A 27,642-nucleotide genomic window follows, 5' to 3' on the forward strand; every position below is an offset into this window, starting at 1 on the left:
TGTTAAAGTATCAGTTCTTACTGTCAAGATTACAAAAATTTAACTGCAGACTACGACAATGAAAAATTCCCAGATTTTCCCCAGTTTTTTTCTGGACGACAAAATTACTGGGTTTTTCATGGATTTCCCGGTTGACCCGTGGCATATACTACCTGAATCATACCTAGGCAACAGGAAACAGTATGCATCAATAGGGAACAAAAATCAGTTGGAAACGAAAGTCAGGCTCCAGCTCTTGGCTGACATACGAGTACAAATACAGAGCGGCAAGTTATGTGTTTATCTTTTTCTATTTTTCTTGTAGTATACTTATTAAATTTTGTGCATGTTTCTCTGTTTAAGAGGTTTCATCTCACGTTTTTGTAAACGTAAATTCATTCAGTCTGTAGCACAGTAGTTGCTCACTGAACGCCTGCTACGTTGGTCATTAACGCAACAGCACCCATTGGTGACACATTAGGAGGGTAGCTAGTTGCATATCTTGAATTGTCTGCTTTTATAGTTCTCTTCTTCAATTAGTCTTGCTAGAATGGCTTGGATGTGTGCATGCCATGTGCGGATGCAGGAGGAGCTGGCCGCAGTTCGCCAAGAGCTGAATGTGCTTTCGGCTATGGTCAGTCACCTTCAGGCTGCTGCCTCAGGGAATAGCAGTGGCAAGAATCTGGTGCATCACATGGGTCACGTCAGATATTGCTTGTTTTGCCCAAGGGCTTTGATTCCGAGGCACCTCCTACCGCACCCTACATGGTGGATCTGCTCTCACAGCAGGGTGAGTGGCAGATAGTAATGTGTTTGTGTCACTCGTAGAGGAGGGTCAATGTGGAGACTGGCCGCTCCCTCAGCAGGGCCCCAGTAGGCACACGCAGGAAGTGGTTTACTTGTTATTGGAAGCTCCATTGTTAGGAATGTTATGGAGCCCCTTAGGCAGATAGTGTTCAGTGCTGGAAAGAAAGCCAATGTGCACTCGGTATGTCTGCTGTGAAGCCCTCATCCAAGATGTGGAGCCAGCCTTCACTGTGGCTATTAAGCAAGTAGAGTGCAGTCATCTGTACATTTTGGCTCACATTGGCACCAACGACGCTTGTCGCATGGATTCTGAGGTGATCCTCAGATCATACAGGCGGTTGTAAAGGTAATGAAGACTGCTGGCCTCGCACTACGGGTGCAAGCAGAGCTCACAATTTGCAGCATCGATACCAAAGTTGATCGAGATCCTTTGGTTGAGAGCCAAGTGGAGGTTCCCAACCAAATGCATTGTCGACTCCGTGTCAGTCCTGGCTGCAGATTTCGAGACCTGTGTTATTGTTTGGGGATTTGTTGGACTCCCCTTGATAGGTCAGGGGTGCACTAACGAGACAGCTACTCAGGTAGCAGGGTGCAACACACAAATGAAGCACTACTCAGGTACAAGAGTACTCGTGGAGTGCACATGAGGTTTTTTTTAAGTGAGGCACCAGTCTCAGGCGTTCTGATGAACACTCGCAAATTGATATGCAGTAAGGGAAATCAAAAAGGCGTTCAGTAAAGACATTTCGACTGTCACAATTTTATCAAGAAACTGCCAAAGTATTCGCAATAAGGTTCCCAAATTTACTTCCTACTAGGAGAGCACTAAAGACGAAGTTTTAAATTTCACTTTCAAGAAATCATTCACACTGGAGAATCGAACAAATACACCATCAGCTGACCATCGAACAAACGCCATATGGACTAAATAGTAATAAGTGTGCCTGCCATAGAGAAACAACTGAAAAATTTGAAAGCAAATAAATCACCAGGTCTGGATGGAATCCCAGTTCCATTTTACAAAGAGTACTCTATGGCACTGGCCCCTTACCTAGCTTGCACTTATTGTGAATCTCTCGCCCAGCACAAAGTCCCAAGCAATGGGAAAAAAGTGCAGATTTCCAGTATATAATAAGGGTAAAAGAATGGACCTGCAAAATTACAGACCAACATCCCTAACTTCTATTTACTGCAGAATTCTTGAACATATTCTCTATTTGAATATAACAAACTTTCTTGAGACTGAGAAGCTGATATCCATGAATCAGCATAATTTTAGAAACCATCACTCCTGTGAATCTCAGTTTGCCCCTTTCTTGCATGATATGCTTAGAACTATGGATGAAGGGCAACAGGCAGATTCCATATTTCTAGATTTCTGGGAAGCATTAGACATGGTGCTCCACTGCAGACTGTTAAAGAAGATACGAGCATAAGGAATAAGTTAAGAAATATGTGAGGGGCACACAGATTACTTAAATAATAGAACCCAGTATGATACTCTCGACGGCGAGTGTTCATTAGAGACAAGGGTATCATTAGGAGTGCCCCTGGGAAGTGTGACAGGACTATTGTTGTTCTCTATACACATAAATGATTTGGCGGACAGGGTGGGCAGCAATTTGTGGTGGTTTGTGGTTGATGTATGGTAAGGTGTGAAAGTTGAGTAACTGTAGGAAGATACAAGATGATTTAGACAAAATTTCCAGTTGCTTTGATGAATGGCAGCTACCCCTAAATGTGGAAAAATGTAAGATAATGCAGACAAGTTGGAAAATCAAATCTTTAATTTTCGGATATAGCATTTGTAGTGTACTGATTGATACAGTCAAGTCGTTTAAATATCTGGGTGTAATGTTGAAAAGCAATATGAGGTGGTATGAGCATCTATGAGAACTGTGGTAGGGAAGGCGAACAAATGGTTGACTGCGGTTTATTGGGAGAATTTTAGGAAAGAGTGGTTCGCCAGTAAAAGAGACAGCATATAGGACACTGGTGCGAGTGTTTGGTGTCTGTAGCAGGTTGGAATGAAAAGAGACATCGAAGTAATTCAGAAGCGAGCTGCTAGATTTGTTACTGGTACATTCAAATAAAACGTGTTACAAAGATGCTTCGGGAACTCAGATGGGAATCCACATTCCACTGCCACAACGTACATTGCGTATACGAACAATAAAAATAAGAGATGAGAAATTACGGATCACACAGTGTCACATAGGTACTCATTTTTCCCTCGCTGTATTTGTGATTGGAACAGGAAAGGAAATGACAAGCAGTGGTACAGGATACACTCCTCCATGCACCATACGGCAGCTTGCAGAGTATCGATGTAGGTGTAGATTTACATCAAACAGGGAGTGCCGCAAGGTTTAGTAATGAGGACATTGCTGTTAAATCTGTTTAAAAATTACACAGATGGAGAACAGAAAGGCAAAACAAAAAAAAATATGTATGCAGATGACACAACAATACTGAACAGTGACAATACTAGACAGTGAGAAGAGCACATATTTCAGCAAACGATACAGACCAATGGCACACCGAAAATAAACTGGTAATAAACTGCAAGAAGACTATATAAGCAGTGTTCAGAAACAAAGGGAGAACTGATCGTATGGATTTAGAAGAGGATTAAACACGACTGGAAAAAATAGATTCTACTACATTTCTATTTGCTGCTGTGAATAATGACCTAAAATGCAAACTGCCTATTAATTCTGTCTGCAATAAATGCAGCTCTATCATATTCATTACAAAGCAGCTATCACAACATGCAAAAAAACAGTTTCTGTGTGCAGTATACCATGGATTGTTCGAACTGTACCTGTAGTGTGGGGAAACTACGGGATTCAGCATACAAAGTGTCCACATTGGATGGGAGAAAAGAGTAACATTTCAAGAAGGATTTTTGAACATGTAGCAACTGCTTTAAAAACTAGGTATATTGTCTTTTGTGTCTTTATAAACATCTAATATAATAATGTATATCAACAAAGATAGTTCGTATGGGATTACAAATGCTAGTGTGCACACGCACAACACACAGAAGGAGAGGGAGTTAAAGAGCAAACTGCACCATTGACAGCCCTTGAAAAAGGACCTCAGTACTCAGGTATCAGGTTACTAAAAAGTCTGCCCAACATCCTACATGAAAGTATACACGACCCTGACTTTCCAAATAAATTCAAAGACTATCTAGTGGAAAAAGAATTTTAGTGTTACAGAATACCTGTTAAATTTAATTTGGATGTATTGTTTTTGTAATAAATGGTGTTAAGGTGTAATCAAAATCGTTGCTTCCTAAGGAATTAGGAATATGTCCTATATAACATGTATACTTGCAGTACACAATGTAATCTTACAGGATCAAATAAAATTCAGCTGTGTAAAATATGGGTGGTATAAACACATACATAAAAATTCCCCCCACCCCCTCCCAACTTTCTATATGCTGTCATGTGGTTGGAACGTGGAAAGGTTCTTGAGAACATGCTAGAATGGAGTATCTAAATGACATGAATATAAAAGCAACAGTTGAGGTCACAGGTACTGTAGTGTGCAGTACATTCAGCAAATGGATGGTCTAGTTCGTTGTTAGCCACAGTTAGACTGTGACTCTTCATGCTGGTGGACAGCTGGCTAGTACTCGTACCTTCATAGAACACTGCATGGTAACTGCAGTTGGTTGGTTGGTTGGTTGGTTGGTTTAAAAAGGGGGGGGGGGGCAAACTACTGGGTCATTCTGATAAAAATAATTCCACAAGGCTGGAAATAAAACAAACGAGACATAGAACACCAAGCCAGAAAAAAGGAAAAACCACGTGCACAACAGAAGGGCAACAAACACTAAAATGGACAAAAGTAGACAAGCAAACCACAGAGAGATGCAAGAAACAGATAGAAGGGGTAAAAACAAGAGAGCAAATGCCCATGGCTGGCAGACCACTAGAATAAAAAGGATAAGCCAGCCAATCTGCGACAGTAAAACATCCAGCCCAAAGCAATAGTGGGGAGAACACAAAGGGACAAAGGACATGCACTAAAACTTAGATCGAATGATAAAACCCTCCCTCATGTATAAAATGTAAAACTAAATTAGCCGATGACGCGTTGTCAGCTAAAACTAATGGTAAAAATTCCAGTAACTAAAAATTCCATCACAGGGTAGCCAAAGGAGGACAGCTCAACAAGATATAGGCCACTGTCAGCCGGGTGCCACAACGACACTGAGGTGAGTGTTCACGGCGCACGAGGTAGCCATTTGTCACCCAAGCGTGGCCAATGCGGAGCCAGCAGAGAACGACTGAGTCCCTGTGAGAGGACGGCATGGAGGACTGCCACACATTCGTAGTCTCCTTAATGGGACGCAGTTTGTTGTGTTTACTGACATTATGCCATTCCGTCTCCCAAAGTTGAAAAACCTTGCAGCATTATACTGAATGCATATCAGTTTCAGAGATGCCGATCTCCGGAAGCAGTTTCCGTGTAGCCAGTTTGACCAGACTGTCAGTAAGTTCGTTGCCTGGGATGCTGACGTGACCTGGGGTTCAGACAAACACTACTGAATGACTGGACCGTTCCAGGGCATAGATGGACTCCTGGATGGTTGCTACCAAAAAATGACGGGGGTAGCACTGGTCGATAGCTTGTAGACTGCTCAAGGAGTCGGTACACACAAGAAATGACTCCCCAGGGCATGGACGGATGTGCTCAAGAGCACGATATACAGCCACCAGTTCTGGAGTGAAAACACTGAAACCATCAAGCAAGAAATGCTGCTCAATATGTCCACCATGGACATACGCAAAGCTGACATGACCATCAGCCATCGAACCATCGCTGTAAACCACTTCATGGCCCCAGTACATGTGACGAATTGAGAGGAAGTGACAGCGGAGAACGGCAGTGTTGACTGAATCCTTAGGGCCATGTGAAAGGTCCAGGCGAAACCACGGCCTAGGTTACACCAAGGATGTGCATGGGATTGGACCTCGAGTATAGGTGGTAAAGGCAAGGACTCCAGTTCAGACAGAAGGGATCGAACGCGAACTGAATTGTAAGCCCTGACCTGGGCCACCGATGGGGGAGATGAATCACTGTGGGTGGAAAAAGGAGACGGTAATTCAGATGTGCAGGAGAACTATGAACGTGTGCAACATAACTGGTGAGCAGTTGTGCCTGCCTAACCTACAATTGTGGGACTCCAGCCTCGACCAGGACACTGGTCACCGGACTCATCCTAAGAGCTCCCATTCTAGTCAAATGCCACAATGGTGCACTGGGTCGAGTAAACCTAACACTGAGGGCACCACCGAACCATAACACACACTCCCATAGTCAACGCACGATTGAGCAAGGGCTCTGTAGAGCTGAAGCTGCAGAGAGTCATCTGCACCCCAATTGGTGTTGCTCAGGCAGCAGAGGGCATTGAAGTGCTGCCAGCACTTCCACTTAAGCTGACGGAGGTGAGGAAGCCAAGCCAATTGGGCATCAAAAATCAGTCCTAAGAATCGAATGTCTCCATTAAATTGGGTGGATCATCATTAAGGTAAAGTTCTGGTTCTGGATGAACGCTACAACACCGACAGAAGTGTGTAACACGTGGCTTTGCGGCCCAAAACTGGAAGTTGTGGGCTAGAGCCCATGACTGCGCCTTGTGGATGGCTCCCTGTAGGAGCTGCTCAGCAACACCAGTACTGGTGGAGCAGTATGAAATGCAGAAATAGAGAGAGAGCGAGATGGACGGCCCAACAGCTGATGCTAGACCGTTAATGGCCACTAAGAAGAGAGATACACTCAATACGGAGCCCTGTGGGACCCCATTCTCCTGGATATAGGGAGAACTATGGGAGACACCAACTTGGATACAGAAAGTACAATGCGACAGGAAATTGCAGATAAAAATCTGAAGTGGGCCTTGGAGACCCCACTTGTATAATGTATCAAGGATATGATGACGCCAGGTGGTGTCATATGCTTTGCGTAGATCAAAAAAGACAGTAACAAGGTGTTGGTGTCTGGAAAAGGCTGTACGGATAGCAGACTCAAGGGACACAAGATTATCAGTGGTAGAGTGACCCTGGCGGAAACTGCCCTGGCACAGAGACAGTAGGCCACATGACTCCAGGACCCAACAAAACCGCCGACACGCCATACATTCCAACAGTTTACAAAGAACGTTGGTGAGGCTGATGGAATAATAGGTATCCACATCAAACAGGTTTTTGTTGTTTGTTTGAGCACTGGTATGATGGTGATCTCCTGTCACTGCAATGGAAAGCTGCCATCGCAGCAGATCTGGTTGAAAATGACAAGGAGATGTCGCTTGTAGTCAGATTGTTCAAATGGCTCTAAGCACTACGGGACTTAACATAGGAGGTCATCAGTCCCTAGACTTGGAACTACTTAAACCTAACTAACCTAAGGACATCACAAACATCCATGCCTGAGGCAGAATTCGAAACTGCAACTGTAGCAGCAGCGCGATTCCGAACTGAAGCACCTAGAGCCGTTCGGCCACAGCAGCCGGCGCTTGTAAGACAAGAGCTGTTTAATCATCTGACTGTGGATCTGATATGGCCCAGGAGCTGTGTCAGGGCAACGTTCAAGGGCACTGAGGAGCCTCCACTCTGTAAATGGGGTGTTATAGGGTTCACTGTGTCGTGCAAAGAATGAGAAGACTTTCCCTTCCATCCGCCATTTGAGAATCCCAAAGGCTGGGGGCCAATTCACCGACACAGAGGCTCAAGTATAGTGCTCAGCTAAGTGCTCGGCAATTGCGTTTGCAATGGTAGATAACACGCCATGAATGGTAACGCCACGGACACCTATTTGGGTTTGGAACCCATAAACAAGTCTGATATACGTCCAGACTTGGGAAGATGACATATGGCACCCAATGGTCGAGACGTATCTCTCCCACCACTCCTGTTTCCATCTTTTTATAAGCTGGTGAACACGGGCACGGAGCCGTTTAGAAGCTATTAGGTGCTCCAGGGAAGGGTGCCACTTATATCACTGTAGAGCTCACCTATGCTCTTTAATGGCCTCAGTAATTTACAGTGACCATCAAGGTACCATCTTTTGCCAGGGGCACCCCAAGGAACAAGAGATGGCACTTTCCGCCACAGAAACAATTGTTGTAGTGACCTGCTCAACCATCAAATCGATGGCACCACGAGGGAGGGAGACTCGATGATGACAGCAGCAATAAAGGATTCCCAATCTGCCTTGGTTAAAACCCATCTGGGTAGGTGGCCAGGGGCGAAACAGCAGGGGAGTGACATGAAGATCAGGAAGTGGTCACTAGCACACAAGTCATCATGTGCTCTCCAGTGGATACATGGGAGAAGGCCAGGACTGCAAACCGAGAGATCAATGGCCGAATATGTGCCATGTGCCACACTGAAACGTGTGAGGGCACCTGTCTTGAGGGGGCAAAGGTCGAGGCGAGTGAGCATGTCCTAAACAACTCTGCCATGGCCATTAACCTTGGTTCCACCCCACAAATGGCTATGGACATTGAAATCGCCCAGAAGGAGAAAAAGAGTGTGTGTGTGTGTGTGTGTGTGTGTGTGTGTGTGTGTGTGTGTGTGTGAGGGGGGGTTTCAAAATGAGTGCAGCTGACGCATGGGGTGGTGCTTCACCATCTGGAGGGAGGTAGGTAGATGTTACAGATGGTAATGTCCTGCATTGACCTCACCCTGACAACCACAGCTTCTAAAGGTGTTTGAAGGGGCATAGGTTCACTGCAGACAGAGGTAAGGATGAAAATACATACTCCACCTGACAGCTGGTCACAGGCAGGACAGTTTTGGTAGTACCCCCAGTAGCGACTATGGGCGGGGGACCGCATTGCGGGAAGCCAGGTTTCTTGAAGGACAATGCAAAAGGCAGGTGTACTGCGTAAGAGTTGACATAACTCAACCAGGTGGAAGAAAAAACCGCCACAGTTCCACAGTAGAATGATGCTTTCTCTCATCCTGGGTGGCATGCAGTGACCAAGAAGGCAAATTAGGCCTCAGCATCACCTCTCGTCACTTGAGTGTTCGCATCCAGCATCACTGCATCTGAGGTGTCGGCTAGATACAAGGTCCTCAAGGGATGCCAGAATCTCCACCTTGTCCTCGGACACAGAGCCGTGGAGGAGTACTGATGTAGAGGGCACTGAAGGCTCCCATTTCTTAGGGGACTCCTTCTTTGAAGTTTTGCCCTCTCGCCGCTCCTTAGGGGCTTGCTCGGAGGGCTTATCAGCAGTAGCTTCAGGGACAGAGGAAGATCTTGAAGCCCTTCGATTAGCAGCCAGTTGCTCTTTCAACCATCGGCTGGTGTCCACTGGACTACTGGGGGGAGGGGGAGGGGGGGGAGGGGGACTGTGGAATGTAGAGACCCAAGGGACCCCTTCTGCATAAGAGGAGCCGCAGGAGGCTTTTACTTCTCTGGCTGGGGAGAGGGGACCGATGTCCTCGGCATTTTGGAGGGGGAGGGGGGGGGGGGGTAATGCCCCCAAAGTAGAAGCTCTGGGAGCAACAGAAGAAGGTGTGCCCCCTGCCAACCGGACAGTAACCTTATATGATGGGCGTAACGGCGTCATCGATGGTAACGCCGTCGCGGCGGTTGATATGAAGGTAGCATGGGAACAGGGTTTAGTCTGTTATATTTGTGTTAAGTCTCATGGTAAGATAGCCTGTCCAGGGTCTTGTACTCCATAATTTTGCAATCCTTTTGCAGTACCAGCCCGTTCGGCGAGCAGGGAACGTGATGCGGTCCACAATTCACACAGGTGGGAGGAGGCATATGGAGTATTCAGATGCAGCGAACTTCTGCAGTCTCTACATGTGGCACTGGAAGAACACCACTAGGACATGTGCCCAAATTTCCAGCACTTAAAGCACCGCATAGGGGGAGGGACATAGGGTTTGACGTCGCATTGGTAAACCATCACCTTGACCCTTTCAGGTAATGAATCACCCTCACAGGCCAATATGAAGGCACCAGTGGCAACCATATTGTCTTTGGGTCCCCTGTATACGTGCCAGATGAAATGAACACTCTGCTGTTCTAAATTAGCTCATTATCTGACTGTAAAAGGAGGTTGCGATGAAAAATAATTGCCTGGACCATATTGAGGCTTCTGTGAGAGTACCAAAACAGGAATATCACCCAGCTTGTCAGGCGAGTAACGTCCGGGACTGGTTTCGGGGTGCCGTCTGAATCCAAATTGATGCACTGTGCATTTTGGACAGCGCTGTCACTAGCCCAAACTTATCCTCCAGGTGCTCAACAAAAAAAAAACCAGGGGCTTCATTTCCAGAAAGCAGTACCCATCAGTTCTGCTGCAAACTAAGTAACGTGGCGAATAAGGGTCCTGTCACTCTGAAGCCCGACGTTCCTCCCAAAGTGTTGCTAGAGAGGGGAATGATTTAGGGTCATACTTGTCAGCATTGAAATCAATCTTTTCTTTCTTAGAGACTGCTGGGGCCATTGGGTCCCCAGCAAAAGAAGATTTAGTCTGCTTCATTGCGGGTCATCCACCCTAATGCCACCCACTCTGATCAGGGGTCCTATTCTGTACTGTTCATACTGATCGGTGTAGTAGATTAGTCTTGGTAGTGACATCATTTTCGGTTCTTTATCGAAATATCCTATTCAGTAAGCTTCTGAGACTTGTTATCGAACAGTCCTCTCACTGATTTTATGACAATTGTACCGAGAGGCTGAGACTGTTCTGCGACCATGTGGGCTGCAGATTCCTCGACTTGCGCCAAAGGGTGGTGGAGTTTTGGGTTCCACTGGATAGGTCAGGAGTCCACTACACACAGCAGGCAGCTACACAGGTAGCAGGGGTTGTGTGGCGTGGACTGGGTGGTGTTTTAGGTTAGATGGCCTCGGGCAAGTACAGAAAGGGCAACAGCCTCAAAGGGTGTGGGGCAAAGTCAGGACATGCAGGGACCAAGCAACAATCGGTATTGTAATTGTAAACTGTCGAAGCTGCGTTGGTAAAGTACCGGAACTTCAAGCACTGATAGAAAGCCCCAAAGCTGAAATCATTATAGGTACACAAAGCTGGCTGAGGTCAGAGATAAATTCTGTCGAAATTTTTACAAAGGCACAGATGGTCTTTAGAAAGCATAGACTGCATGCAACCGGTGGTGGCGTGTTTGTCGCTGTTAGTAGTTGTTTATCCTGTAGTGAGGTAGAAGTGGATAGTTCCTGTGAATTATTATGGGTGGAGGTTACACTCAACAACCAAGCTAGGTTAATAATTGGCTCCTTTAACTGACCTCCCGACTCAGCAGCATTAGTGGCAGAACAACTGAGAGAAAATTTGGAATACATTTCACATAAATTTTCTCAGCATGTTATAGTCTTAGGTGGAGATTTCAATTTACCAGATATAGACTGGGACCCTCAGATGTTTAGGACAGGTGGTAGGGACAGAGCATCGGGTGACATTATACCGAGTGCACTATCCGAAAATTACCTCGGGCAATTCAACAGAGAACCGACACGTGGAGATAACATCTTGGACCTACTGATAACAAACAGACCCGAACTTTGCGACTCTGAAAGCGCAGAACAGGGAATCAGTAATCATAAGGCCGTTGCAGCATCCCTGAATATGGAAGTTAATAGGAATATAAAAAAAGGGAGGAAGGTTTATCTGTTTAGCAAGAGTAATGGAAGGCAGATTTCAGACTACCTAACAGAACAAAACTAAAATTTCTGTTCTGAAACTGATAATGTTGAGTGTTTATGGAAAATCGTTTTAGACAGGTACATGCCGAGTAAAACTGTGAGGGATGGGAAAAACCCACTGTGGTTCAACAACAAAGTTAGGAAACTATTGCGAAAGCAAAGAGAGCTTCACTCCAAGTTTAAACGCAGCCAAGACCACTCAGACAAACAGAAGCTAAACGATGTCAAAGTTAGCGTAAGGAGGGCTATGCAGGAAGCGTTCAGTGAATTCGAAAGTAAAATTCTATGTTCTGACTTGACAGAAAATCCTAGGAAGATCTGGTCTTACATTAAATCAGCAAGTGGCTCGAAACAGCATATCCAGACACTCTGAGATGATGATGGTATTGAAACAGAGGATGACACACGTAAAGCTGAAATACTAAACATCTTTTTCCAAAGCTGTTTCACTGAGGAAGATCGCACTGCAGTTCCTTCTCTAAACCCTCGCGCAAACGAAAAATGGCAGAAATCAAAATAAGTGTCCAAAAAATAGAAAAGCAACTGGAATCACTCAACAGAGGAAAGTCCACTGGACCTGATGGGGTACCAATTCGATTCTACACAGAGTACGCGAAAGAACTTGCCCCCTTCTAACAGCCGTGTACCGCAAGTCTGTAGAGGAACGGAAGGTTCCAAATGATTGGAAAAGAGCACAGATAGTCCCAGTCTTCAAGAAGGGACGTCGAGCAGATGCGCAAAACTATAGACCTATATCTCTGACATCGATCTGTTGAAGAATTTTAGAACATGTTTTTTTACAAGCATATCATATCATTTCTGGAAACCCACAATGTACACTGTAGGAATCAACATGGATTCTGGAAACAGCAATCGTGAGCGACCCAACTCGCTTTATTTGTTCATGAGACCCAGAAAATATTAGATACAGGCTCCCAGGTACATGCCATTTTCCTTGACTTCCAGAAGGCGTTCGATACAGCTCTGCACTGTCGCCTGATAAACAAAGTAAGAGCTTACGGAATATCAGACCAGCTGTGTGTCTGGATTGAAGAGTTTTTAGCAAACAGAACACAGCATGTTGTTATCAATGGAGAGACGTCTACAGATGTTAAAGTAACCTCTGGAGTGCCACAGGGGAGTGTTGTGGGATCATTGCTTTTCACAATATATATAAATGACCTAGTAGATAGTGTCGGAAGTCCCATGCAGCTTTTCGCGGATGATGCTGTAGTATACAGAGAAGTTGCAGCATTAGAAAATTGCAGCGAAATGCAGGAAGATCTGCAGCAGATAGGCACTTGGTGCAGGGAGTGGCAACTGACCCTTAACACAGACAAATGTAATGTAACGCGAATAGATAGAAAGAAGAATCCTTTATTGTATGATTATATGATAGCAGAACAAACACTGGTAGCAGTTACTTCTGCTAAATATCTGGGAGTATGCGTGCGGAACGATCTGAAATAGAATGATCATATAAAATTAATTGTTGGTAAGGTGGGTACCAGGTTGAGATTCATTGGGAGAGTCCTGAGAAAATGTAGTCCATCAACAAAGGAGATGGCTTACAAAACACTCGTTCGACCTATACTTGAGTATTGCTCATCAGTGTGGGATCTGTACCAGATCGGGTTGACGGAGGAGACAGAGAAGATCCAAAGAAAAATGGCATGTTTCGTCACAGGGTTATTTGGTAAGCATGATAGTGTTACGGAGATGTTTAGCAAACTCAAGTGGCAGACTCTGCAAGAGAGGCACTCTGCTTTGCAGTGTAGCTTGCTGTACAGGTTTTGAGAGGGTGTGTTTCTGGATGCGGTATGGAATATATTGCTTACCCTATGTATACCTCCCGAGGAGATCACGAATGTAAAATTAGAGACATTTGAGCGCGCACGGAGGCTTTCCGGCTGTCGTTCTTCCTGCTAACCATACGCGACTGGAACAGGAAAGGGAGGTAATGACAGCGGCACGTAAAGTGACCTCTGGCACACACCGTTGGGTGGCTTGCGGAGTATAAATGTAGATGTAGTAGTAGAGAGGTTTTGGATTTCGGTCTGGCCCTGTCGATCGGTGAGCTGTGGTTTATTTACACCTATAATTTGTGATTTTTAACATATTTAGCAGTTTTAGCTTTGGATTTAGTGATTTGGTTACTAAAGAATCACCAGAGGACACATCCAGTTGGAAAGTAAGTTTATGATAGACTATTTTCCTTTGTTAGAAATATGGTTAGGTTAGGTTGTTCCTGTAAATGATTACATAAAAAAAAAAACCGTTTTCGCTCAATATTCTCTCAAAATAAGTGTTATTTGTATGCAATTAAGAGTTTAAACATCATTAAATATCAAGACATCGGCTCTGCTTATGTATATTACGTGAGTGTGAACTGACGTTACTGGTGCCTTGGTGTAGTTTTTTCCCACAAATGGGTTAGTTAGTAATTATCGAAACATGTTTACAACTTTCAAGTAACAATGGAAATCAATTATGTAAAGTCTGATATTGGAAACCTTCCAAACTATCACGCATTTATGACTTATGCAGCACTGTTTGGCAACGAAGTCAGCGTACATTCCTCTACACAATACTACAAGAATTGTGCACTCCATGTCTGTTGTTTGGCGTGGCCAAGTGGTTAGCGTGGGGGAATGCGATACAAAAAATCATGGGTTCGCGCATGGGCGGATGCAAAAAAATTTTTTTTCTTCTTCATATATGTAACACGTTCCGAGACGCTGTTATTCGTGTAAGTTAAGATTTTTCTGCAATATTCGTTATTACTTACATGTAAGAGCGCACTTCCTCAGTAATGATTTTGTTATTTGTGTGTGTTTAAAATACAAAATATGATATTGCTGTGAGTGAAACAACCAACGGTGACCATTATATTTTTTCTTCTCACAAATAATTCACCATTTGTTCCGAATATGTAGCGACTTCTGAGTATGCAGTTAGACAGGAATCGAAGAGCACAACTTAAATTATTGGGAATGTAACTAGCAGCAGTCATCTTCATAATCTTGCTTGTCACAAGTATTTATCTGCAACTGGATCCTCAACCACAGTAGACAGAGATGAAAGATTTCTGCCGTAATATTTTTAGACTGTAGCACCTTATACGAAACATTTTCATTCATTTAAAAAAAAAAGATGCTTTTTCGAGAGCTCTTGCAGTTTGTCCAAGTTTGTAACACGCATCTCATGAATGAAAATGTTCGTATATGGTGCAAAAAAAACGAGAGAGAGAGAGAGAGAGAGAGAGAGAGAGAGAGAGAGAGAGAGAGAAGAGAGAGAGAGAGAGAGAGAGAGATGACAATGCAGCGGCAATCTGCAGAATACAGTCAAATACGCTATCATTATTATGCGTGCATGGAAACATGCTTTCAGAGAAACTGTAAAAACTTTTATGCATTTTACCTGACAATCATGGAAATGGACATACTGCGCCTGATACTGTTAAGGAGGAGGCAAGGGCGATGAAGGCAGGCACATCAGCTAGATGGAATGCGGCGTCATGCGTAATGGCAAAGTAAACGCAATTTTCAGTACTCGGAAGAATAGTGCGCCTGTGTCGTCTGCTAGCCACTTTGTGTTTGTGGTACTGTGCGCGCTGCAGTGCGCATGTACAGATCTGTGGCTGCTTGCTTTTGATTGGCTTGCGTGACACGAACCAAAAACAGCGCTTCAGATCTCTATACCCGAATGGTATCACTACCGAAATACATACTGAATAACGCAGCGACTCTTAATTCGAGCACTAGACCGTTCGGTGCTATTGAGTACCAAAATGATCGGCACAATGGCAGAAAAATACAGACTAGGCAACCAAGGCTCTACCCATGGGCGCCACCCAGCAACAGTAAAGGCCACATGGCCGGGAGTGCTGATGCCCCACGAAGACAGGCATCTGCTCCTTGGCATACTGAGTTTACAACTCAGGCATCAGCAATGCAATCCCTGTGTTGTCAGGGGGCTACCACAAATGGGTACCTGACAGTCCCAACACAACAGACTGGCTACTGTGCTGGATATTGGGCACAGAGAAATCCAAGATTGTCATGGGGGTGAAAGAGGACTGGAGACAATGGAAAAAGATGACATACCCCGGAAGGTGTCCTCACCCACATAGTTGAATTGCAGGTGGCGATGCAAAGCCATGATGACAAGAGGTTCAGGAGATCGAATCTAAGTGCACTATGGATAACTCATGCACCACATAAGGCTTCCTTCCCCATATGACTCGCAGTTCTGTAGAATTTGGGAAGTGGCAGGTCAAATCATACCATGGGACACATGGGACCTGAACTTATAGGGCCAAAAAGTGGGAGACTCCTTTAAGTCATCTCTTACAACAGGCAGGAATAACTTGGGGCTATTCTAACCCTCAGACCTGAAGGTGGGGGGGGGGGGAGGGGGGGGGGGGACTGCTGCACAGCTAGGATATGACATGACAACTGTACCTTTATACAGATAGAAATATGGGTATGACAACTAAACAGCTGTCTAACTGCATGAATACGTTAACACCCAGTGTCAAATTGTGGGCTACTGCTGCACACTGTAACACACATCTTCAACAGGTGTTTCAATACCCATGATATAGGTCCACTTAATAAATAACCATGAAGCCTAGTTTTTTAATACTGTAATTGTGCACATAATTTCTTTTGAGCTATTCACATTATTTACAACAGAACCAAAACATCACTGTACATACAGAGTAGATTCTTTCGTGACAAAGCTAACTAACAGTCTTTTCGACAAATGTCCAGAAAGGGTGGGAGTGGATAGGCAAAATTTTGACGCCAATGTTCTTAAATTTAATTTCTACACAATTTGGAATTATTTATAGACAGTAGTAACAAACTAACATTAAATTTTATCAAAAACATATAAAGTGAAAACAGATTCCATCAACTGATAACTTACTTTCTGGCCAACCCCTTGTTTGTTAACCATGTTTCCTGTTGATGTTATTAACATTAAGACTGGTTTAAGAAGAATAGCTTTCTCATGAAAAATGAAGAAACTGCTTAACTTCAAGGAATTTTCCTGTAAGCAGCTTTATAAAATGATTTATAGAACAAAACTGTTAATATGTGATTAATCAAGAAAAATATTTTAAAATAAGTGGAAATGCAGAAGAAGGATCACAGTATTCCCTACAGCGCACTACACCAAAGGTGGTAGACAATACCTTCGGTATCATGCACTGCATGCACTACTTTGATCCAATATTTCCAAAAGCTAGATTAGTAAATAGTCTACACAACAATTTTAAGGAAGCCATTTTCAGAAACGAGATCAACACTACCAAAAAACGATTCCCACACCTGTCAGAATAACCTAACAATGGCTACCGCTATTTGCACACTATCACTGCTAAGCCTTAATGATATTCCTTATCATATATTTTTATCAGTTCTTATATGTTGTTTAATGACTCTAATATTTTATTGTATGATTTGTCCCATATCATACCATGTTTCCAAACTGTGGAGATGGTTATCAATATTATGATGATATTTGCCTTATTTTTGTACTATATAAAGTCTACTAGGAAAAAATAAAATAATTTCCTTGGGACAACAATAAGGAAACTCAAAAACCAGAAAGAGTATACCTGTCAAGGATACATCATCACCAATGTCTGGGGTTTCATTTTCTTCAGTATCTGATGTTTCACTCTCTTCTGTGTAACCAGTCAATTCCAGTTCTTTCTTGGTGATCTCTGAAAGATAATTATCATTTTACAACTTTAGTTCATACATTTCAACAAAGAGATTTTATACAATTGCATTTAGTACTTAGCAGTGGTATTCACAACTGAAAAATATTATTTTTTCTTATTTATACGGTAAGTGAAGCATGTGCCAGGCAATTTGTGCAGCACTGTGTCACATTGCACTTGTGCCGTGTCAGGCTGTTTGAGTACACAGCAAAATTTATACTGGAGCAAGCAATGACCCTTTGTAGCAAGTGTTATTTTCGCTCTATAAATAACATTACTCTCCCTTTACATTTCGTGCTATTCTCTCCTGTGGAGAAGGAAGGCAAATTTCTAAAGAATATGGGATCTTAGCAGAAATGAAAACAATACTTAGTCTGTAGCTGCACCCCAGCCATATCAGGCAAAAACTTCACTTGGTTGAGCTATAATCTACGCTATATTCTAAATCTTTGTTGCATTATTTTAACTGTATACTATCAGTCTATGAATGGAAAAACTAAGATATACCTGCCAAATTATTGTGTCCTCCTGCTTTTTGTACATAATACAAGCTTCGCAAAACTGTAGCCTCCAATTTCTTGTCATTTGCAAGAACAGCAAGTGCACGAGCTTTCTCATATATGTTTTGCACTTCTGATAGTGGACTTTTCTTCAATTCCATTAACTGGGCAATTGTAAGTGTGGTTTTACATGCCTGGAAGAATTTTTTTTTACTGTTAATATTTGTAGTATTTTTTTTAACAACGCCACTGTCTATAAAGCAGAAACTGGTGGCAATTGTAATGAAATTGGTTCAGTTCTTTAAAAACCATGCTACTGAGTAGATGAGTTTTTACGCAAAGGACAGACATTATTGAGAAATGAATCACAGGCACTCCCCACTATCAGAGTTCTAAGGTTAAAAGAATATACTTTTCAAACAAACAGGAAAATTATTGTAACAATGATAAAAATCTGGTATCTTATGTGCTAAAAAAGAATAAATCAGTGGTTCTAGAATTACTGATGCCCTATTCACCAGATATTAATTCTAAGTCTTCCAAATCTGAAATCATTGAATTTTATAATTCAGCTAAATGCAGTGTGGATGCATTTGATCAGAAATGTGCAAATTGTTCAGTGTTGAGAACATTTGGGTGTTGGCCAACAGCAGTATTTGGAGCATTGCTTAACTTATCTACAGTAGACACTTTCATCATATGGAATGTATCAAACAAAAACAGCAAGACAGTGCAAATCTGCAAGGCATTGATCAAAGCAAATATCAAAGAGGAAAATGAATTACAAAATTTTTTCTAATCACTTGCAGATTACAATGAAACAAGTTCTTTTAAAAATTTTAAACACGATAGCAGGGTTGACAAATGTGCGGTGTTAAGTCCAAGCAGGACCGAATCAGCCAAAAAAGTCAACGGTTCACTTATGTCCAGGTCTTTAAGACATGAAAAGTACCAAATGATACTCTACATGTCAAAAATAAACATGAAATATGCATTCCATTGACAAAAAAAAGATCCCTTGACTGTCGTGAATGAAAAATAGAGCCACCATTTAGAATGGGATACTTTTCATTGTTTTAGTTGATTCATTAATGTAACTACTGTCATTTTTTTAAGACACTGTTTATTTTTTTTCTTTATAGTTTACTTAACTGATCAAAATGTTCAAATGTGTGTGAAATCTTATGGGACTTAACTGCTAAGGTCATCAGTCCCTAAGTCTACACATTTCTTAACCTAAATTATTTTCAGGACAAACATACACACACCCATGCCCGAGGGAGGATTCGAACCTCCGCCGGGACCAGCCGCACAGTCTGTTACTGCAGCGCCTTAACTGATCATTACTTGATTACAAAACTTGTCTTTGAATGTTGTTGAAATACATTTTCTTTGTTTTTAAGATAATTCCAAAAACTCCATTTAAGAATCCAATGTTAACTGTTATTAATTGTTGGCAAGATCATGTTTCCTTTTTTAACAAAGACTGATTTTTCATAAACAGAAGCCTTCTTTATTGAGTCTGTAACGACAGTTTAGATTAACATATATAGGTTTCAGACATTTTTTGTTTTGATGGTCAAGAAGTACCCTATGAAGTTGCTAACACCAGTCCAAACAAAGAGTGTAGTTAAGGGACAAAGGAACTTTTTGAAGGGATAAAGGACCTCGGATTCCTTACACTCACTTCTCAATATGTTTATTCCTCGATGGTTTTTGTTACTGATGATAAAATCAATTTCAGCTGAACTGTAATACACACAACAACAGAAGACGACAATAATTTTTATGTTGACTCTGATTTACCTCCATGCCCAAGGGTTCAGAATGGAGTTATGTACTCTGATGGGAAAATACTCAACAAGTTCCCATCTAACATAAAGCAAGCATTAGGAATCCCTACCAATTCGCCAAAAAAATTAAAAATGTACATCATTAGACACTATTTCCAGATCTGAAAATTTAGATTCAGAGAGTCAAAAGTTTTGTTTGCCACATTACAAGTAGCAGTGTTTGTCACAAATCTATATTGCAAGTAGTAATGTCCTGTAAATAGGACTCTATATTTACAGATGTAAAAATATTTTACCTGTAAAATAACAGTGGAATCAAGTAAATATTAAGCTACTAACAGGAGATAAGCAGTAGCAATATAGTAACACTGCAGAGACTGCAAACCTTCTAACTGCCTCAGACACAACAAAAACAGAAAAAGACTGTAAGGGCAGTTTCCAGTGGTATTAACATGAGATGGCTATGTACAGGGGACACAATTCCTGTAAATTACAGACTTGCGGGTTGTGGACTCAGAGCTGGTGTCTGACCACAACCCAAATGTTTTCCATTGGGTTCAGATTAGGCAAATTTTGTGACTAAGACATCAATGTGAGTTCATCATGCTCTTCAAACCACTGTAATACAGTGGGGATAGAGATCAAACATGAAGGGATGCAGATGGCTAACAACAATGTTCATACAGTCCACAGTTGTTTCCTCAATTACAGCCGCAGGTCCCATAGAAGCCGAGATGAAAGTCCCAGATAGCACTATGCTATCACTGACCTGGTGTAACAATGTTTCCATTGATTCACGGTCCAGTCTCGATGATCCCATGACCACAAGAATTGTAACTGGCAATGTCGCTGGTCAACTTAGGGAATATGTAGGAGTCATGCTCTGGAACCCCAATTCAACCATGTGTGCTGAACAGTGTGCTCTGAAATAATTCTGCTTGCATCAGCATTGTATTGGTGTTGCATCTGTCACAGATTGTCACCTACCCTGCTTTACAGAGCAGGCAAGCCTCCAATCTTCACTTTAAGTGACAAGATGTGGTTATCCAGCACCTTCTCGGCAACTGCTGGTTTCATCGTCCTTCAACCACTTTTCATAGATGCTCAAGATATTAGCACGTGAACAACTTCGCTATTTCCGAGATGTTTGGTCCCAGGCTCAGTGCCTTAATAATTTTGACCTTTGTCAAAGTCACTTATATCAGTGGATTCCCCCAACTGCAGGCCAAATCATCAAAAATCTCTTACATGGAATGCCACCAGGAGACATTCAATTTTGCAGTGGGCAGCAATCATAATGTTTTGGCTCATTTGTGTAAGCCAAATGTTTTACTAATAACTCTGTAAGTAGTGATGATCCTGATAAGCTTTGCCAATGCAGCAATTTCAACTGTCATTACACAATATTTTGGGAAAGGGTTTCTAATCTTAAAACTTTTAGTTAATTTGTCAGTTGCACAGGAAGGGTTAGCACAGGTATCAAGTACAGTTTGCAGCATTTAGTTTTAGTAGGAAAAGGGAGAGAAGGAAACGCAGTAGGTGAATATGGATCGGGGCTAAGAAATGAAAGAGGAAGCCGCCTGGTGGAATTTTGCACAGAGCACAACTTAATCATAGCTAACACTTGGTTCAAGAATCATAAAAGAAAGTTGTATACATGGAAGAAGCCTGGAGATACTGACAGGTTTCAGATAAATTATATAATGGTAAGACAGAGATTTAGGAACCAGGTTTTATATTGTAAGACATTTCCAGGGGCAGATGTGGACTCTGACCACAATCTATTGGTTATGAACTGTAGATTAAAACTGAAGAAACTGCAAAAAGGTGTGAATTTAAGGAGATGGGACCTGGATAAACTGACTAAACCAGAGGCTGTCAGAGTTTCAGGGAGAGCATAAGAGAACAATTGACAAGAATGGGGGAAAGAAATACAGTAGAAGAAGAATGGGTAGCTTTGAAAGATGAAGTAATGAAGGCAGCAGAGGATCAAGTAGCTAAAAAGAAGAGGGCTACTAGAAATCCTTGGGTAACAGAAGAAATATTGAATTTAATTGATGAAAGGAGAAAATATAAAAATGCAGTAAATGAAGCTGGCAAGAAGGAATACAAATATCTCAAAAACGATATTGACAGGAAGTGCAAAATGGCTAAGCAGGGATGGCTAGAGGACAAATGTAAGGATATAGAGGCTTATCTCACTACGGGTAAGATAGATACTGCCAACAGGAAAATTAAAGAGACCTTTGGAGAACAGAGAACCACTTGTATGAATATCAGGAGCTCAGATGGGAACTCAGTTGTAGGCAAAGAAGGGAAAGCAGAAAGGTGGAAGGAGTATATAGAAGGTCTATACAAGGGTGATGTACTTGAGGACAATATTATGGAAATGGAGGAGGAAGTAGATGAAGATGAAATGGGAGATACGATACTGTGTGAAGAGTTTGACAGAGCACTGAAAGACCTGACTCGAAACAAGGCCCCAGGAGTAGACAACATTCCATTAGAACTACTGACGGCCTTGGGAGAGCTAGTCCTGACAAAACTCTACTGTCTGGTGAGCAAGATGTATGAGACAGGCAAAATACCCTTAGACTTCAAGAAGAATATAATAATTACAATCCCAAAGTAATCAGGTGCCGACAGATGTGAAAATACTAATGTGAATTCTTTACAGATGAATGGAAAAACTTGTAGAAGATGACCTCGGGGAAGATCATTTTGGATTCCGTAGAAATATAGGAACACATGAGGCAATACTGACCCTACTACTTATCTTACAAGCTAGATTAAGGAAAGGTAAACCTACGTTTCCAGCATTTGTAGACTTAGAGAAAGTTTTTCACAATGTTGACTAGAATAATCTCTTTCAAATTCTGAAGGTGGCAGGGGTAAAATACAGGGAGCGAAAGGCTATTTACAATTTGTACAGAAAGCAGATGGCTGTTATAAGAGTCGAGGGACATGAGAGGGAAACAGTGGTTGGGAAGGGAGTGAGACAGGGTTGTAGCCTCTCCCCAATGTTATTCAATCTGTATATTGAGCAAGCAGTAAAGGAAACAAAAGAAAAATTTGGAGTACGTATTAAAATCCATGGAGAAGAAATAAAAACTTTGAGGTTCGCTGATGACATTGTAATTCTGAGACAGCAAAGGACTTATAAGAGCAGTTGAATGGAATGGATAGCGTCTTGAAAGGAGGATATAAGATGAACATCAATAAAAGCAAAATGAGGATACTGTAATTTAGTCGAATTAAGTCGGGTGATGCTGAGTGAATTAGATTAGGAAATGAGACACTTAAAGTAGTAAAGGAGTTTTGCTATTTGGGGAGCAAAATAACTGATCATGGTCGAAGTAGAGAGAATATAAATTGTAGACTGGCAATGGCAAGGAAAGTGTTTCTGATAAAGAGAAATTTGTTAACATCGAGTATAGATCTAAGTGTCAGGAAGTCGTTTCTGAAAGTATTTGTATGGAGTGTAGTCATGTATGGAAGTGAAACATGGACGATAAGAGGTTTGGACAAGAAGAGAATAGAAGCTTTCGAAATGTGGTGCTGCAGAAGAACACTGAAGATCAGATGGGTAGATCATATAACTAATGACGAAGTATTGAATAGGATTGGGGAGAAGAGAAGTTTGTGGCACAACTTGACTAGAAGAAGGGATCGATTTGTAGGACATGTTCTGAGGCATCAAGGGATCACCAATTTAATATTGGAGGGCAGCGTGGAGGGTAAAAATCGTAGAGGGAGACCAAGAGATGAATACACTAAGCAGATTCAGAAGGATGTAGGTTGCAGCAGGTACTGGGAGATGATGAAGCTTGCTCAGGATAGAGTAGCATGGAGAGCTGCATCAAACCAGTCTCAGGACTGAAGGCCACAACAACAACAACAACAACAACAACAACAACAACAGTTTTAAGTCTAGAGGAGAGGACTATATTACAGTAAATCCTAGCGAATTATTGAAAAGCCTGCAATGTAGTTCCCAATATGATAGCTTCAATATCAACAACTAAAACAGCTTCAGCACTTCACAGACTGTGGGCAAAAGTGTTCAGGCAAATCCGAAGTTCAGAATCAGTTTTCACGGTAGAGATGAAAGGAGTAAGCTAAGACTAGAGGAAATGTTAAGACGACCAACAAAGACAGTCAGGTAGTAGGCATCGGAACGTAATATCAGTACCAGTAAATAACTCTTTGTGGTATAAACGTCAGGTAGCTATTATTTTTAAGACAATTGCAGGGCATGAAAGTGTCACCAGTGATTCAGGCTTTTGTGTCAGTATCTTGGTACAGAAACTCATTCCCTTATACTCTGAATGCATGCAACAGCTTGAACTACAACCTCAATTACACATGTTAGGATGAAGCCACACACATAAACACGAATAATACTCATTACACTAGTGTGAAGACCATATCATTTGTATTAGAGTGGTGCATGAAGTCATGGTATAAGGTGTTCTATACAAGGAGCTAATGCATAGCTTGTGGTGTTACTTAGGAGGCAGTAGCGCTAACACATTAGTGTAATTGAAGTGTCACACCTCCTTGGTCTGTAGCTAAATATGCCAGATAACAAATTACTTGCATAGTTAATTATTTAACCAACAAAAGCATCCAGTCTGATATAAGTAGTATTTATATTACTCCAATGATTTCCACTATTTTCTGTACACCTTTGTTTGGATAAAGACTTGCCTACAAAATACATAAGTTATTGAAAGAGCTTCTAGCAATGTACAATACAGCAGCTTGCAATAAACAGGGAATGTAAAGAACACTCACTCAGTATTTCCCATCAAACTTAAAAGGTCTTACAAATGAAAACGATAAACTTATTTTTCAACACAGGAAAATTAAACAAAAAATAGAAATCAGTAGGCGTGTTACGCTACTAGAAAACCACTTCGAAGAAAGATGATGAGATATTGACTCTTACACAGAAGATTACAGCAACTAGCCACTTTTTGCAATGCTACTTATTTATTTAAACATCACAGTTACCAGTTTAGAACAGACAGGTTCATCTTCAGATGGCTAGTTCACGTTTTACATTAGCTTTCACAATGTAAACATGTTATTGCAAAAACAGTGAAAGAAAAGGTAAAATGGCTATATACACACAGATCAACTTTAAATCTCAGGCTCAAAGTGTTAAGTGTTTAACAAATCTTCGAATGCAGTAATGCAATGGTGGATTGAGGACGCAGGAAGAATTTTATATCCATCAAGTAGTTGGACAGAGTGTTAATGCAATGCATATTTACCTAGAGTTATTTGTTTGTGGAAACATTAATGCAGACTTCCTGTAAATATTAATGATCAAGATGAGTTATTTGTATCCAACTCCGGATTATTACCCACTGAAAAGTTCACAGCAAGGATTGCACTTTAAAGTGGAACATCCACTGACAAATTATTTTTAGATTCAACCAACTCCAGAGATTTAAAAGTGAAACAGATAGTAAATAGTTCATCTGACCAAATGATGATGATCAAATTTCAACAAGTATGCAGAGGCCTCTAAAGTTAAGATGGTAAAAGAAAATATATGACAATAATATCCGTCATTATCAGCAATAACTCAGTATCTGTACTCTGACAGAATGTATGACCATAATACTGGCAAGAAATTTACAAAGGAAGCAGTGGAAATTAACTACTACTTAAACACATTCCTATTACAATGGGCCCCATTTTCTTCTAAAGGAACTGAGTACCAAATTAAAATGAAGCAGGGTACAGGATGTATAACATCAGAGATTAAAGTACTTGGTTCCAAGAAGAGAATGCTTGACCTTATTATGAAAACAATCTACAATTGAAACACCATTACAACTAGTACTATGGAACCTCCAGCCGATCAAGCAAAAAACAAAAATCATGAAATATGCACAAAACACAACACTCTGGAGCATTATTAAATAAAAAATAAATATGAAACAAATAAACACAGAGAGGAAAATGAAACTGAGAGTCTTGATAATAAGGACTCATTGAAATCATTGGGGCCAAATTCATTAATTACATCCTCACAGTGATATATACACTGCACCTTTTAATAAACAATCAAATGCGGATTCATTTCATCTAATGCAGTAGACATTGTTTACAACATCAGCAAATGCTGGTGTAACATCTATGGAGATATAAGAATCATTATGATACAGTTGTTATTGTGGTCTTCAGTCCCCTCCCTCTACAATCACCCTCCTCTTCCCCCCCCTTTTCCTTCCACTGCCAAATTCAAAATTCCTTGGCCTCTGTCACAATTTGCCCATTTAAGCAATCACTTTTTTTAGTCAAGAGTCAAATTGTGTCACAAAATTATTCAGTACAACCTCGTCAGTTATTCTATCTAGTCATCTAATGTTCAAAATTCTTCTGTATCACCAGTTTTCAAAAGCCTTCTACCCTCTACCAGGCTACATTCCATACAAATGCCAACAAAAAAGTAAATTCTTTCTTAGAGAAATATTTTTCTTGATATTGCCAGTCTGCATTTTATAACCTCTTATACTTTGGCCATTGGCAGTTATATTGCTGCCCAAATAGCAAAACTTATCACCTACTTTTTGTGTCGCATTTCCTAATCTAATTCTGTCAGCATCACCTGATTTCATTAGCTTACACTCCATTACCCTTGTTTCAGTTTTGTTGTTTTCATATCATAGTCTCTTCTGAAGACCCAACCTATTCAGTTCTACTGCTCTTCCAAGTTATTTGCTATCTACGACAGAATTACAAGGTTATCAGCAAACCACAAAGTTTTTATTTCTTCCCTCTAAACTTTTAATTCTCTTTGGAAATATATTCTAGTTGTGTTTACTGCTTGCTGAAAGTATAGGCTGAATAATATTGTAGACAAACTACAACCTGTCTCACTCCCTTCTCAACAACTGCTTCCCTTTCATGTCTTGCTATTCTCGTAACTGCAGTGTGGTTTCTGTACAAGTTGTACATAACCTTTCTCTCTATATATTTCAGTTTCAACTGCAGGTCTCTACAGATCCATCAGTTCAGAGTAAAGCTCTTTCCTCTCCAGATGTGATACTTGAAACACATTAAGGTGGGGTGGTTCCACTGCTTACAATTCTGCTCCTTAAACCCTCTTTTTTCCCTTTCATTATGTACATAATACATATGCTACATTTATGTGAAATGACTAATTTCTTTTTCATGCCAATGTTTACAAAATGTTAATGCCCATTAAGTAATTTCATGATTAATTAAAAACAAAGAAACAATTAGTTTATCTAAAAACAATTTATGAGAAGACTATTAAGCATTTCTGATACCTACGGAACCCATGCTGTTGAGATTTTCAATGAGCAAATTGCTAGTTGTTTATAAAATAATGTACCTCAGTCAAAAGCCCTCATGTTCTTCATACCAGTAAACATCATATTTTTTTCAAAAATTTTCTTCTTCAGAAGTTATTCATAATTAAGATTTTCACCTTCCAGAACTGTTGATTCTCTGATGATTATTCAGCCCCATAGTTTTGTAGCCCTAATTTTCCTGACTACTTACTGTAAAGAAGATACATCAAGTTGTAGACTGGCACAATTAAAAGACACTTACAAAGCTTTCGCCCACAGCCTTCATCAGCAAGAGAGAAACACACATCGTTAGTACACACAAGGAAGCACACCTCACACCAACTTCAGCAGCTCAGGCCGGAATGTCACACAAATAATTAACTATTTTTAGTGGGATTTGCGAATTCTCATGGGAGTATTCACATATTTACAACACAATTCCTATTTTATTAATTTTCTCATTCATCAATCTACAGTTAAACGGACTCTCTATTGTGCCCAGTGTATTTCTGTATCCTCTAAATTTGTGTGGCGACAGCCCATTTATATCTACATATTAAATTTATTCTTGCACATCTCTACAAAAGTGCATAAGTACAGCACCATAGACAGTCCAAGTATAGCCACCAACAGCCATTCAAAATCTTCAGAGTTTAAGTTAGCCAGCAGCCCATGGCCAGTGCAAATATATCAGCATCACGCAATTACTTCATGTTATGATACAGGTTTCATTTCCTCCTACATGGAATTCTAATACCATTAATTATCCAAAATGGTTGCTTATTAGAATCACATAT

At 41.2% G+C, this 27,642-nt stretch overlaps 1 protein-coding gene across 3 annotated transcripts in view; it reads right to left on the minus strand.

Annotated features, from left to right (window-relative positions):
• LOC126354008 (tonsoku-like protein) overlaps positions 1-27,642 on the minus strand; it is a 277,353-nt gene that overhangs the window by 138,988 nt on the left and 110,723 nt on the right. For all 3 annotated transcript variants that reach the window (XM_050003320.1, XM_050003321.1, XM_050003322.1), the window contains 2 exons: positions 17,726-17,912; positions 17,111-17,218 (listed from right to left, as the gene is read on the minus strand). In XM_050003320.1, the coding sequence (XP_049859277.1) occupies positions 17,111-17,218; positions 17,726-17,912 (295 nt within the window). The remainder of the gene's footprint in view (positions 1-17,110; positions 17,219-17,725; positions 17,913-27,642) is intronic.

The sequence above is a fragment of the Schistocerca gregaria genome, chromosome 3, assembly GCF_023897955.1.
Source record: "Schistocerca gregaria isolate iqSchGreg1 chromosome 3, iqSchGreg1.2, whole genome shotgun sequence".
NCBI classification, from domain to species: domain Eukaryota; kingdom Metazoa; phylum Arthropoda; class Insecta; order Orthoptera; family Acrididae; genus Schistocerca; species Schistocerca gregaria.